The 20,926-nt window shown below is 36.8% G+C and overlaps 1 protein-coding gene across 1 annotated transcript; it reads left to right on the top strand.

Annotated features, from left to right (window-relative positions):
• The first annotated feature begins 16 nt into the window (after positions 1–16).
• Positions 17–19,118, top strand: LOC124170951 (putative GTP-binding protein 6). Its single transcript, XM_046550037.1, has 8 exons — positions 17–490; positions 723–865; positions 2,295–2,423; positions 4,038–4,255; positions 4,353–4,561; positions 5,266–5,476; positions 5,977–6,076; positions 18,785–19,118. The coding sequence occupies exons 1-8, from the start codon at positions 17–19 to the stop codon at positions 18,906–18,908; spliced, it is 1,608 nt and encodes a 535-aa protein (XP_046405993.1). The 3' UTR covers positions 18,909–19,118.
• Positions 19,119–20,926: the final 1,808 nt, after the last annotated feature.

Raw genomic sequence — 20,926 nt, 5'->3', positions numbered from 1 at the left:
ATAAATTTAATCGAAAATGCTTTCTATGCTAGGTTGTAGGACTTGTGGCAAGGCTAATGATCTTTTCTCAAGGCGAGTGTTTAAAAAGTACTTAAGTGTCGTTGCTCAGAATATGCTTCCAGCAACGTACATCAAACAGAAAGGAATCAATGTACAGCCTATAACCACGACGCGCTTACAACGTGGAGAAACATGCTGTTCCATAAAAACTCTAAGTACTTCCACGAAGTTGTTTTCTTCTAGAAAGAATGAAAGTGAAGATTCTACAAACGAAGAAAATGTTGCTGATTTCGAAGGTGATCAGGCTTTCGAATATGACGCTATTGCAAAGAGGTTTTTTAGTGTTCCGGGTGGTGGTCACCGTTTGATTGTTATTCAGCCGTATGTGAAATGGGGCCAGAAAAAGAAAAACAGAACTACGCCAGATTTGCAGCTGGCTGAAGCTGTGGCTCTTGTGCATTCACTGCAGAGCTGGAAAGTTGTGTATCAGGTAATCGACGCTGTACCATTTTCTAGGCCTCAATTCTTAATTTAAAGCTTTCTGGTTCGTAAAATATTGCATTGAATTTCTTATTTCTGCTATTGCACCGGCAGTTAAACGTCTATGCAGAGATTTTCAACATACCATCATTTAAATCATTGTAGGAATATCAAACAACTTCATAGCAAAAATACTATCCTTTTATTTGGTTTAACGCAACCTTCATAATGTTATGTTGCAGTTGAAGGTGCCTCTTCAAACCTTAGACAAGAAAACACTCTTTGGACGTGGTGCTTTGGAATCATTATTGGAAAAAGTAAGGGGTATTGAATCAGCTACAGGAATTTTCATTAGCATTGATGTGCTCAGAGGATATCAACACAGGTAATATTGTGCCTAGCGCTATAAGAAATACTCGTAAATTCACTAAATTTTCCCCCAGTCCCTTGATTTAAGGATTTGCTTGAATTTACAAATATCGTAAGCAGTGGTGGTCACACCCCTGGCATTACAGCTCTCCTCGCCTAATTAAACATGGGCACTGAACCTCCCCAAATAAGATTACTCACCAAGCTTTTTTACATATTTTTACCATACATACTAACTTTTTTATACTTTTTTATGCTTCTATTTGTAGCAGGTGAGGTACAAAGTTTATTTTTACTGGTCATTGTTGTTATTTATCATATTATATTTATTTTATAACCCCACTGAAGTCATGAAGGCCTGTTTACACGGTACATTAACACGTACGGGTTAATGTCTAAATGTATGAACGTGAGAATAAATGCCAAAATGCACCGTGTAACCAACCAACTTGTACGAATGCATGTAAAGAAAATAGAACCTGTTCTAATTTGGTTCATGCATTCGTACATGTTCCGTTCCGGTCCACAAAAATCATTCACGCGAACAGACATAAACATGTGCGTGTTAATGTATTATGTAAACAGGCCTTAAGGCCTAGTTGCAATGTCTATTAACCCATGCAAGTTAATGTCAAAATGCAGTAACACGTAATAGTTAACGTGTGAATGCATAAATTATTTTGGTGGAGTGGAGCATGTATGAATGCATTAATCAAATTAGAGCATGTACTATTTTCTGTTCATGCATTTGCACAAGTTGGTTGCATTTTTGTGTTCATTCACATGTTCATACATATAGGCATTAGCTCGTGTGTGTAAATGTATTGTGTAACCAGGCCTTAACAAGCCCCCCAAAAATTGCAATATTGCACTACACACCGTCCACCTCACCTGTAGGCACCCTCATAACAGGCGAAGAAGTAGTACTAGTTTGGAATATACTAATACTTTGATTATATACTGTAGGAGTGATCAGTTTGGGTACTTCTTTCGATGAGTAAAAATATTCATGAATTTGTTTTTCAAAAGATTACATTCATTTCACCACTTTGGTTTCAACATGTAACATCATCATAATTTAATGATAATTCTGAAAATCTAAATGTATGTACATAGCTAGATTCTGGTCAAACAATGCACTGACCTGTACAAGGGAATGTGTAAATGCATGAACACGAAAATGCACCTTGGAACCACCCAGTTTATGTGACTGCATAAACAGAAAAAAGAAATGATCTAATTTGATTTATGCCTTCTCACATTAAATTATGTGTGTTTACGTACCATGTAGCTAGGTTGAGAGAAAAACATGGGAATGTATTGCCAGTCAGGCCACCAACTTATCTTTTACAATATAATTATCATACATGTGATAAAATCATATTGTGTTATTTGTCTTGCATTGTTGACTCCTTAACAACCAAGTTTTTTATCTCTTCTTTTAGGGAGCTTGAAGAATTATTTGGCCTAAAATTGTTTGATCGATATAGCATTGTGATGCAAATATTTAGGGAGCGTGCTATTACCAAGGAAGCCAAACTCCAAGTTGCTATGGCTGAAATCCCATACTTGTGGTAAGGTTAACATATTTGCTTCTTATTTTAGTGAAAAAGCTAGAGTTTCCCCGTTTTTTCTAAAGACTATATGTGTATTTATTGTAGGATTAGCAACAACCCTTTTGCTTTTATGCCAATAATTTGTTTTCTTGAGATTTTGGTCGCCTCATTTAATGAGGCGACCAAATACCCAAATATGGTCAATTTTAACCTCATTTGGAAAATGCCGGATTGGCGCCCATGCGATGCCACTCCACATGACGTCACAGGGACCTAGATTCTATATGAGTAGTCAGGAGTTTTGTTCAAGAAGTAATCAATTTATGACTGAATTAACATTTTCATTAATTACGACAATAACGTGAATTGAAGTAGGCATAAAAATGTATTTTTACTAACTAGTTTAAAACCAGATAATTACCTTTTCTGATTTTACCATGGTTATAGCAGGTAAAGCCAGAAAAAATCAATGAACCAGGTACTATAGGAGAAAGAAGTATCCTGGTAAAATTTTTACTGCCCCTATCATTCTGCTATAAAATCAGTTGAATGTATGATGACACTATATTTATTGGGAAAATTCACAGTGATGAAATTCAAGAGTATACCATTCTTCCTCACTTTTTTACTGTCAAAATTGGACCTGTAGCTTGCCTGCCCAAGCTGGTCATCTGAACAGTGGCACTTTAAATAATCGTTATTGAATGCCTTTGAAATGTTCCATTCAACTCTTTTGCCAAATAATCTCCACATTTTTCATCTCAATTATTTTTTTTCATACCATGAATTTTCTCTGGCACTCGGGCAAGGTGACATTTAGTTGTTCAGGAACCACCAAATTTTACTATTGGGGCAGGCAAATTGAGTTTTCTCACTCTATGACTCATATGGTTTAATAGAGAATGATCATGGGCTGTGTCTGAATGTCATGTCATCAGAGAGGAAATGTACATATTTTCTTGCAGACCATTTGTCTCAGTATAAACTTTGTTTGGAGACCCTTTTCTCCCATTGTAAACTTTCGATGTTATGATACCCATATTTCACTTTAGATGCATGGTTTGCTTTTGTATGTTGTCTTGTTCTCCTGTACCTTCTCCCAAATATATCTGTTATGAAACATGGAAATTGGAAGGTAACTCTTCTTGGTGATGCGACCATTTGATATCCAGCACAGTTGTAAATAAAATCAAGCACGTTCAATGGTGTCAGGCTCAACTTAGTGGAAGTTTAAGTTCACAAATGAAAAAACGACTTCGTTTTCTTCCACTAATTTATTTTGACGGTACGACATGTTTCGACCTTTACTAATGACCCTTGCACTGTCCTCGCAGTGGTTTTCCCATCCCTCACATAACCGCCACCCATTACCCCCCACCCCTCCTAACTTCCCCCTCCAACCTTCTCAAGTCCCTTCCTGGTATAAATTTACCCGACTTTTGACAAAATTTTGTACTCGTAAATGACCGCTCAAGGTCGAAACATGTCGTACCGTCAAAATAAATTAGTGGAAGAAAACGAAGTCGTTTTTTCATTTGTGAAAATCAAGCACTCTTGGGGAATTAATATAGTCATGTGTTCAACTTTTGAAATCATTAGAATTCAGATTTTTATCTAGGTAATTAATTTCAGGTCAAAAATGAAGCTCATGCATGAAGGAGAGGCATCTCGACAGGGTTATGGTGGTCCAGGGGAGTCATACACAGAAATGAGAAGGCGAATTTTTGCCGACAGAGAGCACAAGTTAAAAGTATCATTAGAAAAGTTGCGCAGCCAGAGGGAACTGCTGAGAACCAAGAGGCGTAAGAATGAATTCCCTACTGTGGCTGTTGTGGGCTACACAAATGCTGGTATTTATTTTTTTCATTCTCTTCTGATGAATTGAAGTCATTTTGCCATTGCTTCATCACTCATTGGATGAACCTTCTTTTCCATTTTCTGTGGAAGGAAAGACTTCCCTCATCAAAGCTCTGACTGGTGAGGAAGCCCTTCAACCCAAAGATATCCTGTTTGCAACTTTAGATGTTACCATTCATGCTGGTGTCCTTCCCTCGAAAATGAAAGTTTTGTATGTGGACACAGTTGGATTTATAAGTGATATTCCTACCAACTTGATAGAATCATTCAATGCCACACTTGAGGATGCTCTGCTTGCTGTAAGTTGCTGTATTTAATAAATTTAATTGTATTCATAAATTGTGCCTCGTTTGCTGATGCCTTCCCAACTTCCACTGTTTTTGGAAAATCTGCACTGATAATGTTTTGATAGCTAACTGTGCGTTAATCCTCTGCCTTAAAACTTTCGCATCAGAGGATGTAAACATGCATCCAGATTCCTTTCATTTTTTAATGTGCCCAGAATCGACCACTATCAAATTGTGCTCTCCTGTTTTCATCTTCCCCCATCATTATATTTTTTGCTTTGTAGAAGTGGCCATCATATCCTACTTTCAGAATTAACTAGACATTTTAGTTTTGGTTTCCTCAAATTATCCATTTTCAATATTTTTTCTTGTATTGCTGTTAATATACTTAATCATGCTAAGAATCTATTGTAAGAAGCATTTTGTGCACACACTCCAGAGTACAGCATGCTCTTGGAAATTGAGCTAACAGAGAGCATAGGTAGAAATGTTGCATTCATGGGAGATGGTATTTCTCCACCATAAGTCCTATTGGTTATCTCTGGAATTTATTGTGTGCATAGTAGTTGTTGCTAGGCATTTTGTCATGCTCAGGAGCACATTTTGGTTTGACGCATGTGTTATTTAAATTTATTTTAAGTTTTGGAGGTTTGACATACATACATAATTGTTTTTCAAAGGGTAAATCTTATGCATGTATGTATTGTATGTTTTAGGATCTTGTTCTCCATGTTTGTGATATGAGTCATCCAGATGCCTTAGCTCAGTCAATAGAAGTAACAAGGACACTTCAATCTTTAAATATATCTGAGAAACTCAAGAGTAATATTTTGGTGGTTGGGAATAAAGTAGATCTGGTTGGAACGGAAGATAAACTGCAGGTATTAGGTGGAAATATACTTCCTGTATCTGCTGTGACTGAAGTTGGTAAGCATGTTATCTATTGTTATTACTGAGTTGCATGATGTTTATTAACCATTAGTATTGCAGCTTATTGTGCATAAAGCTTTGTAATTATGCAATAATTGTAAGTAGTACTTCTTGAAGAAATAAGTTTTTGGGACATTTGATTACTTGACAAAAAATGGAATGTAAAATATTTCCTGTGTACGTAAAATTGCCATTTGGAAAATATCCATGATTCAACTGTTTTTCTTCAATTTTCAAATAAAGCTTCGCGTGGTGATTTATATTTGATGAGGCAAACATGTATAACAATTTGCATTAAAATGTGAGAGCTCAATACACCACTCGTCTGAGTTAGCATGAAATGATCCGTATATGTATTTAGATGGCATTGACATTTCTCTTTTAAAGAGCAGGCATTATGAATTCCATTAAAGTATGGCATAAATAAGTTTATACAATGAAAACTCTAGTGAAAGGTTTAAAACTGTTAATAATTTAGCGTATATTTAATCTTGAAGGTATTGACATCTTGAAGGAAAGAATTGAAGAGTCTATCCTAAATACCACTGGGCGGAAGAAAATGGTTTTCAAAGTTCCTATGGGTGGAACAGAAGCCAGGTAAGACACTTGTCACCTTAGAATCAGTTGCATGAGTGTTATGTTGCAGCATTGGATTGGTAATAAAAAAATTAATTTGCATCCTTATTGGCACCAGGTATATGTAGTCCTTTATAATTTTGCCCTTCCACAAAGAAAGGATCCAGAATAAATAACCAAGTTTTCTTTTACACCCATGCCTCGTATAGCGCTAGGGATGCATTCCTTGGGGTCTTTGCGCTATAAGAATTTGTGTTATATGGGAGCGTTTTAACATTGGGAAGATAGGGATGCGTTCTTGGTAGCATAGGTGTTGGGTATCGAATTTCCTTTAAACCATATATATTCATATTAATAGCCTTAAAAATCCTTACTTATATAAACTTTTAAAGTTTAAAATATCTTTAAAGATAGTAGGCACGCATGCAAAGAATATTATTCACGTAAAAAAATTTGTACGTGCTTTTGAAATTCCCTCCTGTTGTGCGGGTGGGCTACCATCTGCGCTCTCAGGGGTTCGTAATGCATTGCCGGCAGTTGACGAATTTTTAAATCAGCCTAAAAACAATTATTGTGTCACCCAAGCCCCTTCGTCGCTCATCCAAATAACAGGCTAGTGCTAATTTGAATACCATTTCATAGCTCGTGGAGTTTATGAATGGTAAATCATAACTGGCTTTAGTTGTAAGTCCCCTGATGCATTAGCAGCTACGTGAAACAGTCTTTAAATGCATTGAAACCTGACCCAGTTTTCATTCCCTTACATTGAATGAACGAGATTGCATTCTTTTCCAAAACAATATCGTCTCATCAACTCTTAAAACTTATTAAGGGGGAAATGAGCTACTTTCAATCACAGCTTGGAGTTCATCAGAAAAGGTTGCGGTGACTGCGCTATCAACACTTGCAGATTCACCTAATATTGCTGCACTGAAAATTCCTGCTTGTCGTTTAAAATTCTGGAACCAACCATAGCTTTCACTAAGTGTCTCGGAGTGCTTACCACCCTCGTCTTTTTGTACAGATTCACAATGAACTTTCCGTATGTGTTGACCGCTTAGTTGAAGTTGGTCCTACAGTGGTTGGCCCACTAGCTCCACACTTAATTAATGATCTAAATTACCGTATTTCTCTGAATATAGTCCCCCTCTGAATGTAGTCCCCCCCCCTTAATTTTGAGACTTCAGTTTCAAAAAATGATTTTAAAAATGCATTTGAATATAGTCCCCCCTTTACTTTTACCACAGACATTTTTGGAAAGAAAAGGGGGGACTATATTCAGACATATTCGGTAACTATTGTCATTCTGTTAAGGAGACAAGATAAATTACTTCGGTAGGCCGGCTATCTGGACCCAATGACGAGTACTGATTTTGGCCATTGCACAGCAATGCATTTCGATTAGTATATAAACAAAAAAGATTTGAGGCAAGCAATTCTGTTAGTATGGGTAAATTGATAGCAATTTCGCGTGTACTTAGTGCAAGTTCACGTTTTATCATGGGAGCGTTAAATTTAAAGTTTTTTGATAAGGCTACTCTGCGTTGCGATGTTTCCCCGAAGAACAGATTTGCGCTTTATCGAAATTGCACTATAAGAGGTATGGGTGTATCTTGCTGTTTAAATGTTGAAAATCACTTAAAGCCTCAACTTCAGATTTAATTTTCCTTTTTTTTTATTTCTCTATACTTGAAGCCCATCCCAGGAATTTACCTCAAGCTCGAGTACATGTGGTATTATTAAACATTAGAAATTAGATTACTAGTAACTTGAAAGGTGATTTGTACTGATGTCGCTATATTTTAAATTTAAAATAAAAGGCTTAGCCCTGAGCAGTAAATATGTATCCATCTAGAAGTGAAATGACAAAATATATGCTACTCCTGGGCTGCTGAAATGATATAGTCGGTAATTGGTTGTGTAAGTTTCACGTAAAAGAGATATATTATTTAAATGGCAGATGGTAAAAAATTAAAACCTAAGAATAAGCATGTAAAATGGTACAACTCAGAGCCACCACTTTATGCTAATTTACATGTAAATCGTGAAAATAATTTTTCTAGCCGGTTGAAATTATGGCATTTCAAATGGAATCTTGTGATTTTGACTCCGTGTATTCTTCTGATTTCATGACAAGAGTGTTTTCAATATAACATGAATTCTATGTAATTATGTACATATTTATAATTTTACTCCAAGCATTTCGTACAGATATCATTTTTCTTAGGTACCCATTTTACTTTTTTCTGGGGTTTTAGACAACAAATTTGAAAGAAAACTGAGTAGGTATGTGATAGATTATATCCTTTGATGTGATGCGTGTTAAGGTTGGTGAATAGATGATATGATTGATGAGTCTCCAGAAAGATGCACGTTGGTGCAGGCTGGAGTCCTCTTGTGTGTATCACTTGATGGCATTTGTAGGTTAAGTATTTTTATATCAGATTGGTCAGTGAAACTGAAGATAGGATGAACTTCATGTCCTGAATATGTTTGCATTGAATTCAGTCCATTTCAAAGGATTTTGCTAGTTAGAATTTGGATATTCTCATTAGGCCTCACTGGCTCTCGTGCTATTGAAATTATTGGACTGGAATAGATAGAGCAGAATGAATGCCAGTAAGGCATTGCCATATACATAGTAGTGTGAAAATAAGAAAAAGAAGATATACATGTGTGCCTCAGCATTTAGTATGCACATGGTAAGATGGCAAGCAGAGAGCAGAACCTGAAGCAACTATAGCTGAAGGAAGAATAAGCTCACAAAAGGAGGCATTACCTCTTTGTGCCGTGTTTGAGTATCTCAAACCTCATGGACCAATTGATTCAGGCTTTCCCATCTCTCTCTGTTTCAACTTATGTTAAATATTCTATAGTGGAAAGGATTAACGAGTGAGATCGTTAAGTAATAATTAATCATCTGCTAATGGTGGAATATTTTAATGCATGTCCATACCTTTATCGCAAACCTGATAGGATATATATAAGTCAAGCATAGGCGGATCTAGAGGGGGAGGGGCACGTGCCCCCCCAGACCCTTAAAAATATGCAAGATTTTTCATACGGTCCCATTACCATTACATTCGTTTTGTATTACGAGGTATCCTTGTGCCCCCCTTCAGAAAAAAAATCCTGGATACGGCCTTGCTTGTGCCCCTCCTCCCCCCCAGAAAGAATTCCTGGATCCGCCCCTGCTGTCAAGTATGTGGATACTAAATTTTATTCCAGTATGATAATATGTATTCGATTTGCAATAGCCCTTTCCAATTAGCCACTGCTTATCTAAGCTAAGTGGTACTATTCTCTCGAACCTACTTGCATGGATTGGAGTAAATTGCTGATTGGCTTGCAGTTGAATGTGCAACTGTTCAATGTCAGCGATGGGGCAGTTAGCATATAATGCTCAGAAGAAAATGGTGTTATTTCCCTCTCTATGAACACCTCAGTAATCTCATTTGGCATTGATAAATTATGTTTTTCTTACCATTTTTGTGTATCTACTGGTCAAATGCTTCTTCCTTCAAAGAATGGAACTTTTTTTCTGTTTGTAAGTACCATGCAAATGGTACAAATTTCTGAACTAGCTCAGTTCAGATTTGACTGTCTGAGAGATAGCAAAATATTATTACCATAATGGCGGAGTGAATTTATTGAAATATTATGGAACCCAGGTAAAGCCTGAATCACATGATCATTTCTTCCATCCCTTTGGAGGTACAGCTCCAGCAATGACGAAAAATCAACAGTTTATCATGATTGTTTCCCACGATGGCTCCCAGAATGAAAATCGCATCCCTTTTTCCTTCACTTGGCGTGTCCCTTATTCCGCAGCTGAAACCATAGCTGGCACTGTCCTTCAGCCAATCAGAATGCAAGGCTGCTAAAAGCTGTTGTAATGCCATGCTTGACATTGAATGGAATTACAGCTGTAAGTACAGAAAGTGACAGAAAAGCGATGGAAAAAGGAACAGTGGGAATGACTGTGTGATTCAGAAAATTATGGGTCGAGCAATCACTATTTTGTTCTCTGAAAACCTTCTGCTGGAGCTATCGCTCTGAAGGACGGTAATAATGATCATGTGATTCAGGCTTAAGTCAAACTTATAATCTGAATGTCATGAATTCATGATATTTAGAAGGTCTCTAGTATATGAGGTAATGATTCAGATTTTCAATCATACTCGGAGGCTTGCATCATTTACGAAGTAATCTTTGGAATCTGAATTCATGTGCAATTTTGTTTTGTTACCGTTACAAATTTTGAACCGTTGATAAGAATACGAATAATACTTCAAGGCAAAAATATGATGTTTTTATTTCTTAAGTTTTATGTTACCTGATGGAATGAGGTTCATCTTAGAGTTCCTCTCTAAAATGTTATTCAAATGCTTAAAATGTAAAACTTTGGCTAGGCATTTGAATAAATTTTTACTGTGCAACTTCAGTGGTGAGAAAGTTGATAGTGTATTTAGTTTTGAAGACACTTTTGCCTATCAGTCTAAAATGAGTTTTGAAGTTAAAAAATTTTTTATTTACTCCCATATAGCTTTCATTAGATCCTAAAATTTAGAACTCACCGTATATTTTTATCCAAGAACGGTTAAATTCAGGAGAAAGTGATATGCATTAGCTGCTTTTCTTTATTTGATTTCTATTTTTTCTGATATTGTCTTAAGCCTTCTGAGTGTAACTGACCAGAATGTGTTTTGATCATTTGCTGGCCTCGGTGGCAATGGGGTAAAGCCCTTGTCTGCCAAACCGAAGGTTGCAGGTTTGAATCCCGCCTGGTTAGGTTGCTCCTATCCAGAGCATGGGTGTTTGTGATCATCCACATTGATGTTCATTAAATTTGGATCATAAAATAACTGCTATGTATTTAATCTGTGAATTAGACTTCATTGTAAAATTTCATCTTCGATGTACGCATATTTGCTGAACATATAGGATAAATGGGTCAGCTGCTTAGTTGGAGCAATGTGTACTAATGTTGATTATCCGAATGGACTGTATTATTGGAAGACATAAACAGTGCAAAAATTATTTGACGTTATCAGGATTTGTAACTGGTCAAGTCAAATCATTTTATTGCAACAAGTAATGTATGCATCTCCTTAGGCGTTTTTTACCTCGTGCACGTAACTGCATGCAAAGCCTCTTGCATATTCTTTGCTTTTTACTTACTATGTAATGGCTGTATATAATGTGATACATTATTGAAATTAGATTTCTCTTGCTTCCATACCATTTACAGGGTATTGGAGGGTTAGTTATGACCAGTTTAAATGAATTCATGACTGAAACCAATATCAATTTCATTTTGATAGCGCACTGTTTCTAAATATCCCGTGATCTGCCCAAAGGGGCCCAATATAGTCCCTGCAAAATCAAATCACAAAAGCTCACAAAAATCAAATCTTTTATGAGTAGAGGCACCAAATTTTCGTGCAATATTTACTCCATCGATTTGGTTTTGCAATTATTCGTTTCAGAACTTTTTTGCACAAAATGCTGACCTGGCCCCAAGGAAAACTTATTGTAGTGAATTATTGAATATGGTTCATAAGGAATACAATAATCTACAATTCAAAAGATAAACACCAAAGACCAATGCTACAATATCTACGCAGTTATCATTTTTCCATGATTTACATCTTTTTTATGATATACTGCGGAATGACAATTGGTGAAGATCATATCAAATACAAAAAATGGTAAAAACTACAGCAAATGCGCCACCAGGAGAGAAACTGATGGGCACTGATGGGACGTCCTACATAGGTGTACATTGTCTCACCAACTGCTTATTTAGTGCTAAACAGCAACAATCCTTGCATGATTGTGCTCAGATGGCTTGCCTCACTCCAGATAAAATGGTAAAAATGCTCCCATGAACAAAGGAGTTGGCGGTACATAATTCCGTAAAATGAGATATTGGTGATGTTGTCGTCTCAAGATCAGTCTTGCTAGGTAATACATAATTGTGCATTTATTCAACCTGTGATCTTTGCTTCCTCCCTTCCTGTCGTATTGTATCAGACCACCAATGACAGGCTCTGAGGTCTGGTGAAGTGGCACGGCTCCACCAGAACTCTTAAATGCCTGCACTGGATGAGTCACAATGGCCTCTTTGAGGAGATGTGCGTCACAGCAACTGTGGTTATGCCTTTTTTATCATAAAATGATATACTAAATGTATATTTAAAACCATTTCTTAATGAGAAAACTTCGATTTTTTATGATGGAATAGAGTTTATACGATGAGATCATAAACTGAAATCGGTAGATTTATTTGTCAAAATTTTATTCACCATAAGTCTTTGCCTCTATTTGTGATATTTCATTCCATGCTTAGCCTATATCTTGGGAATAACAATATGGAGCCCCCACTGGCTTTCTTTGGTGTGGATATTTAAATTATCTATCATAATGTTAGTCTTCTTTGTTTGGTGCTTTGCAGAGATGTATTTGATACTTAGACTTTCAAAACAAATAAAACCTTTGCACCGCAGGGGTATTGGTTTCAAGTTGCTGTACAGCTTTAAACCTCTTTTGTGTGGGCATTGTGTTCCATTAATAACATTTGGAAGTAATATTAAATGACATCATTGCATACATGTAAGGGTCAAATATTGGCAATGTTAACCCTGCAGTTGTACACTCTGTGGTTTGTTTTAGCCTTGAGGCTCTTTCATTATCTTGTTCTGCATTTCTTGAGGGTTCCTTATCTGATCCTATTCCTTACAAATTTAATTAGCCCTTTCATGCTGGAGTCCTACTGAGAAAAATGCTTTCCTACATATGAACACCTCAGGAGACCTTCACTTCTCTGTGCGTAGTCTTATAAAGTCTCTTAAAGAATTATTTAATAATCCACTGCCTGTCCCAGGGACCAAACTCAGTGCGACACTGGACCCTCCCCTTGTCCATCAGACTAGACCATTCAACTAATTAGAGGCTGTTTTTGCAGTAGGAATAGGTGGAAAACCTTCTGAATTAATTGTTTTATATGAACAAAAATTTGTTTTACGTATCTTTATTTTTAATTTAAATCTGGTATCATTATGCTCTTCTTTGCAATTGATTTTTTAAAACAAATCTCTGGTGTCAATATTGAGTGATGTCAGAATTTCCTATTGTTTTTGTGAATTGTATCCCTGCAGCCATTTCTTCTCGAAAGCCTACAATCCTAATTTATATTCCTCAATAATGCGTAGTCTTATAAAGTCTCTTAAAGAATTATTTAATAATCCACTGCCTGTCCCAGGGACCAAACTCAGTGCGACACTGGACCCTCCCCTTGTCCATCAGACTAGACCATTCAACTAATTAGAAATATGCTAAATATGACTGGGCATTAAAAGGTAGAAAATAAGAAAAAGATTATTCTAAGTCTAGAATCGAAAGACAAATTTTTTCATCGAGCAATTATTCTCCAAGTAACTCATAAATATACTAAGACAGTTAATTATGTATTAGCAAATCACCTTTTTAATCCATAAATTTTGTGCACAAAGCATTTCTAAGGAATCATTTTGGTTTATAGTTCTTAGACGCAGCATTGGTGTAGGAGTGGTTTGGTTGTACATAGGTACATTATTGTTTGCTAGTGCACCCCAAAGATGTACTTGAGTACACATATGGTAATGAAATCAACTGATTTTGGCATGACTTGGTGGAACGATGAGATATTCATGGTGTAACCAAAACCGAGGACTGTTCTACAAATTTTTATTTGCTGTCAACTAGTTTCGACAGCTATACATAGTGTCATTATCAAGACTAACAGAAGGAGCAATTACAATGTCAATCCCTATATATCCGATAGCAGTAGGGGGGGAGGTCTGTTGAGGGAAGGGGGGGACAGATTAGAGGGAGGGTCAAAACATAAAAGTATAAAAGCTGGGGAAGGAGAGGCGGATGGAAGGTCAGGTGGTGATGAGGTTAATTGGGGGGGAAAGGGTATGGAGTATATGGTATATGTATACTAATTTTGTATACTTTGATTGAAATTCAGTCTATCAATCGCACCACTGTGCCATCGATTCTAGTGATGAGACAGCCAAAGTTTCAGTGCTGAGAGTACCCTTTAGGGAAACTTTGTCTTTTGACTTTATTTTGTAAAATCTGCAGGACAGTCAAATAAAAATTAATTATCCGAAAACATGTATGTATGTGTGCAGAAAATGAAGGTGGTTACAGTATGTGTTTCCTTGTAACCATGCATTTTATGAACTTAACTTTTTGGATTAATTTTTATAGAAAAGACGTGAGCTATATTTTGAAAATCACAGTAATTTCTCCCTTAAGATATGATGTTAAGGAGTGATATTGAATAGAAAAAAGTAGCGTACATGGAGGTTTCACTTGTAATGTATGCTTTTTCAAACATATGCATGTAGTACACTCATAAAAGCATAAGTGTTGTGTGTGTCAATTGATTAAATTATGAGAGAAGTGCTAATAAATGCAAGATGCAAAGCCAAGTTTAATGGTAAGAAGTAAAGAATAATTATCCTTTTTAATTGAATTTAAACTGAAAAAAGACTAGAAGGAAATGCTGAGGAATGTCAAAATGTACCTTATCATTGATTACCATTAATTGTCGTTAAAACTGTTACTAATATATTAAAGAATATAAATTGGTCACAGGGGTCAAATTTTATCCTTAACAGCCTTCTGGTGAGGTCATGCACTGTCTCAGACGAAGATGTGAAAATAAGGCCAATATAACAAAAGTAAACCAGTTGTCTTGTTAATAGCATAATGGTATTACATATTGAAAAGGCATGGAAAGCTTGAGTTATGAAAATACTTCAGCTCCAATTAAACCCAGAGGCTGTGCAATACGAGTGAATTGTTGGCAAGCCAATGCTACTCACTCTTTAAGTAAAAAATGAGAACAACTCCTGAAAATATTTCCTGATTAATTGAGTCTTTAAAAATTCAGGTTTTATATCTAATATTACACTCTACTTTTATATCCAACAGTAAACCCAGAAGAATGTTCCAGGGTAAATAGAAATATCCAGAAATACTTAATCAATTTTTGTAGAGGAATAATAAACTTGACATATTCTCTAAGGATGAATATATTCTTAAAAAAAATTTGTGTGGCAGTGGCATCATTGCAAGTCCTCTTATTTCGGAATTGTCCATTCGAAATTGGGGAATGGTAATGAGGAGGTATACTGTATCTTCCAAAAATTTTGGGGTAGTTTGAACCCCTTGTATGTGTATATAACATATCTCAATCTTTTTTTCTATTTAATATCACTCCTTAACATCATATCTTAAGGGAGAAATAACTGTGATTTCAAAATATAGCTCACGTCTTTTCTATAAAAATTAATCAAAAAATCCCCCTCCTTGTTAACTATTTCTTGAGTTTTTAACTGTTTTCACAACAGTTTGTTTTGCTTCTGCCTAAATAAACATACTTGTGGTCATCTATTGCAAAAATTGGGTCTTCATCATGAGTCTTGAAATTTGAAACCTAAATAAATTACTAAATTTGACCTGGTGACCTTAAAATTTTCAAAGATTGAGATTTTGATTGAAAATGAGACATTGCACACGCAGAAACTTTGAAACTATCATGTGAAATCCTCTCTGTCATGGCACATGTTGTCATTTTTCCTACGTAAAAATACCGGGAATACTTCTCTTAATGTTGGTGTGGATATCTTAGAAGGCTGATGTACTTATTACATTATGTATACAGTAGACCCTCGTTAATACGAACAAAGTTATTACGAAGTCCTCGTTATTACGAAGCTAATAGTTGGTCCCGACGTAAAGGCCTACCCAAGCTACAGTAAAAGAAACGTTATTACGAAATTTTCGTTTTTACGAAATTACGAACCTCAGTCCCGGTCCCGGCGGATACAAAATGAACTTTATTACAAAGTTCCACGCATAAGTCACGGCATTTAGGTGGATATTCACTACACTTAAGTTTTAATAATCACGCCACGTGTAAGTTCTTCTCGTGTACAGTGCCTAAGAGCGTCAATTATGGTTCTTTTTTCAGTTTACACGCAACATCATATAACAAGGTTAGAGCGTAGGTTTCCGCGGCGATGGTCTGATCTCTGCATTTCTCCAGGGTTTTCTTCCGCGTCAGGTTGTTGGTTGATTGACAACAGTTTCGCTGGCTGTCCTGCCAGCGTCTTCAGGTCGAAGGTGTCGGCTGTTGGTTTCTGCCTCGCTTATATACTGTAGGCTGGATGGGAGCTGCACTGTGATTGGCTGTCTGACTGGGTGCTTCTCTCTGATTGGCTCTCTCTTTGATGACTCTTTTCCAGGCGCTGTGAAGGAAGTATCCATCTTCTCTATTGAAATTCAAAGGTGTTTTTTGAATTTCTATCGCTTCCCTGATTTGTCTAGGGAAGTATCGGCACTCCTTAACTAAAAGTTTCTTCTCCTCAAATTTTATGTCGTGGCCAGGTTCCGACCATGCATGTTCGGCGATGGCAGAGAGCTGAAACTGCTTGTTATTGGTCGCCCTTTGATGTTCTTTAATCCTCACATGCATGGAGCGGCAAGTTTCCCCTATGTAGGATTTTCCGCAGGAGCAGGGCACCTTGTATACTCCCTCATACAGTTCTTGGGGAATGATATCCTTGGGCCCGGGGAGGAAGTCTCTTATCTTGGTCACACAGTTGTATCTGGTGACCACGTCATGCTTTTTTAATATTCTGGCGATCCTCTCTGACGTTCCAGCAATGAAAGGGATGGTGACGTATAGCTTCTTTGACGATTCTTCTTCTCCAACGTCATCACTTTGGTTTTCAATGGTGGCCTTGCGTCGCTTTTCCTCTTCCTTCGTGGTCCTTTTAAGGACCAATTCTCTCCTATAGCCATTTCTCTGCAGTGCCGTAGTGAGGTGCTTTATCTCCGTGGAGAGGGAGATATCGTCGGAGATATTATACGCTCTGTTAATTAATGTAGCCACTAGTGAGGCCTTCTGACTGGGATGATGGTGAGATGCTGCATTTAGGTATCGGTCGGTGTGCGTAAGCTTTCTGTAGACAGCATGGCCGAGTCTCCCGTTGCCAGCGAAACTGTTGTCAATCAACCAACAACCTGACGCGGAAGAAAACCCTGGAGAAATGCAGAGATCATCATATAACAAGCTTCATTCCTGTGTAGTCACGGTGACCCACTCATAACCGTTCGAAAAATTGGATGTACAGTCAGTCCTCTTCCTATGCACATTCGTTTTACGAATTTTCAGAGATACGAGCATTCAAAATTTTCAATTTTCGAATTTGGCTCCTTTCGATTTGGCCGATTCTACGCGATGAGGCGCTGGGAAACTCACTGTGATCACAATCTGAACAAGGTATCATTGAATCCGGTGTGAATTTAGGAACTATTCAGCTTTTCGCCCGTTCTTTGTCACCGCGGGGAGCTATTTTTTCGACTCCGGATGCATCGCACGACCCGCTAAATCAGTTCGTCACAATCGTGAGTTAGCGCATATGTGTAATGCTGTGTTGCACTCTGCAGGATAACCGTACTCCTCGATTACTTGCATACTCTCCGGCTGGCGAGAATTGTCCGATTACGGCACATTAGGAGGGGCGGATAACCCTGCGCCAGCACAATTTAAGCCAATCGCTGCCCCCAAACGCACCTCACACCCTCGCCTAGTCATACAACGTTGTCAAATGCATAAAGGAGCACCGAAATAAGCCTGATCCACCAAAAACAAGCCCTTTCTTCGAATCACCAAAACAAGTGATTATTCCTCTAGTTCCTTCACTCTCGTCGTCCCTTCCGGTTCTTTTCTTCACGGAACCCTTTGTAAGCGTTTCCCTTTCTTACTTGGCAGCCTTGACCCCTACCCAGACCTAGACCATTTTCTCTGTCATTGGACAACTCTCGGCGGCCGGACTGTAAGTTTATCAACCTAGGAACAAGGTCTTGGAACGCATCTAGTTCGCATATCGGACTTAATGTATTCGGGAAGATATCAACCCTCGATTGCGTCATGCCGCATTCTTCTGTTGTAAAACTGAAACGAATTTTCCTGTTTCAAAATTTTCCGCGTAATTTAATCGCGTTTATAATACACTTTTTTCTCGACGATTTCTAAAAGAAACGTTCCTACGAACTTCGTTATTACGAACCTCCGGTTTTTCGGTCGCGTGAACTTCGTAATAACGAGAGTCTACTGTATGAACATTCAAATTTTAGCAAAATAGTGGTGGCTCTGAATGTTTTTTAAAAGTATTCATTCAAATAGATATAAGAATACTTTATATGAAATCTCTTTTTAAGGCTGTAAGCCATGTCATAGAAAATAATTTGTAAAGAACTGTGGACATTATTTGGGAAAGAATTATGTGCTAAAAGTGCTTGCCAGCTAGAGAATCCATTTTTAGTGGAATTATGTGTTAATTACCATTACTGAGGAGGGTAATCAACAGAGTTGACTGCTGTGCTTATATCATTGTTTTTGTTAAGATACATTGAAGTACCATGCATTATTGCTGGAATTGCCTGATTTATGCAAACTCTGAATTTTTTAAATTAAGAATATTCCTGAATAAAATGACTTTGTTTTAATCCATTTATTTTATGAATTACCAGGTTAAAACACATTATTATATGGATTAAATAAACTAATTTGTCATTTTAAATACCAAGATAAATTTCATGCATGAAACCTGTTTGTAATAATATTTTTTGTTTTATAATCTCATTGTCGCATTTATTTTTCAGTTGGCTGTACAAAGAAGCAACCGTCACCAATGTTAAAGCTTGTCCTGAGAATAGCCAATTTTTATTAATGACTGTGACCATCACAACATCTTGCCTGGAAAAGTTCAAGCATAGATTCATCTAATGAGTTTAACTGAACTGCACTCGGGGAATGTCAAGTTACCACACCCTTTGGTGTAATCACTTCCTGTCATGAAGCAGTGTTGCATCTGATGTTGTTAACTGCTCATGAAGTAGCATGTTATTATTATTAGTTGAATCATATTTATTCATTTATTTTCACTCTCCTCAATGCAGTTGAGCATTGTTTCTAAAATATATTTTTACATCACCAGTTTTCATTGTATGGATTTACAAGGTCTTTAAATTTATTGACTGCAATCAAAAAATGAGCGTGGTCCTCTTTTACTTTCAATCAATGTTGTTCCAACATCACTACGTTAAAAAAAAAAGAAAAGGTAACCTTAAATCCATCGGCTGGGTGTTATTTTATTTGGTTGCAACTGCATTCAGCATGAACGGGGAGGGCTGAGGGGGTATTGGGTAATAATAGTAATACTATTGTAGTAGTATAGAGAAACCAAATTGTTCTGAAACTTACTCTGAATGATATCTGAATTTTTTGGGGTACCACTTTTACAAGAGTTTCCTTAAGGTTTCCTCCCATTAGTCCAAAACTAAATCTACCTCTATTGAGCTCAAAAATATTGTAATCAATCAATAGATTATAAGTTTAAACACCAAGAGCTGATAGAAATCACAAATTGAAAGTGCCTTTTGGATGTTGAAGATAATGACTGGTCCTTTGAGAAGCCTTGTTCAGGTAACTTTTCTCTGTGATTTTTAGCTGCTTTACTATCTCTACACCTTACTCCAGATGAAATTAAAATTTTTGGAGGGATATTTGGTATTTAAATGGGATATGGAGTGATAGGGAATTTTTATCCTTACTGTTTCTCCATTTGTTAGGTTGTATTTGTATTTTTACGATTGAGCACCATGTGTGTATGAGTTTTATAAGACCAGAAACATTGATTTTTGCTAGGGTCCACTTCCCTAATATTTGTGCTGTATCTTTTCATACTTGGTGGGTTGATCTAAGCCCCAGCACTGTCTCTTTCAGCTACATCTAAGGAGTGTATTTGCATAAACTCCATTCCAATTGAGTAGTTATTGAAGTAACCTTGACAGCTAAGCAGTCCGAGCATCCAATGCAAAATCAGACACTGTGCTGTTTCCCCCTATCGCTGCAAAACTTTTCAATCTCTTTTTAGCCATTGTTCTACCTCGGTTGTATAACCATGTAGGTCAGTTCAATTTTTGTGAATATTAATCATTTTGTTTATTCCTATTTAAGAATTTATATTTGCACTTATGCTATTGAGATTCATGTGAGAATGAATATTAATGGATTGATAGAATTCTGGGCTTAGAGTCATCTATTACATACTTTAAAAGGTGAAAAATTGATTATGGTTCCTTGAACTCACAACAAAATCGGGTAGAAAACAATTACCAAATTTTTTATTTATATGTACCCCAACTAACTTGTACCATGGTGCCAGAGGCGTAGCCAGGGGGGTGTCCGGATCTCCCCCAAAATATAAAAAAATAATTATTTTCATCATAAAAGAAAAAAATATTGAACAATCATGAATTCACGAAATATTTCTTTGAAAAATGAAGTTTTTTTTTCGATCACGAAAAGTGTTAAAATTTGTTAAACCCTTTCGCGCAGGGCTCCTTCTCGGAAAGTTGCTTTTGGCTGTACGAAGGCTTTGAGCATTTCTTTTTCACCATGTACGGAGTCGTTTTTTGGCAAGGAATTGCCCAGGTAGTCGCTTCCTCCACTTAACGACCTTACCTAGCGGGGTGCTGGACCCTTTCCTCGGCAACTGGGCAAATATAATCCTCGACCCTTTTCTCAAACGGCGTACTTTTGCGGTCAGTTTATTGTTACAAGTGCGATTTTAATTTTTTTTAATTGTTACTATTGCAGCAAATGTCAGTTCATCAATGTATACCTTTCATTTTGCAATGCTTCTAGAACTTTTAAACGAAGTTCTATGGCTGTTTTTAGGGTTTTCAGCATAAGAGCATAATATTATAGACCAACAAATACTTTAAAGAGAATGAAATCTT

The sequence above is a fragment of the Ischnura elegans genome, chromosome X (genome assembly GCF_921293095.1).
Source record: "Ischnura elegans chromosome X, ioIscEleg1.1, whole genome shotgun sequence".
NCBI classification, from domain to species: domain Eukaryota; kingdom Metazoa; phylum Arthropoda; class Insecta; order Odonata; family Coenagrionidae; genus Ischnura; species Ischnura elegans.
This window is presented reverse-complemented; position numbering and strand designations above follow the sequence as displayed.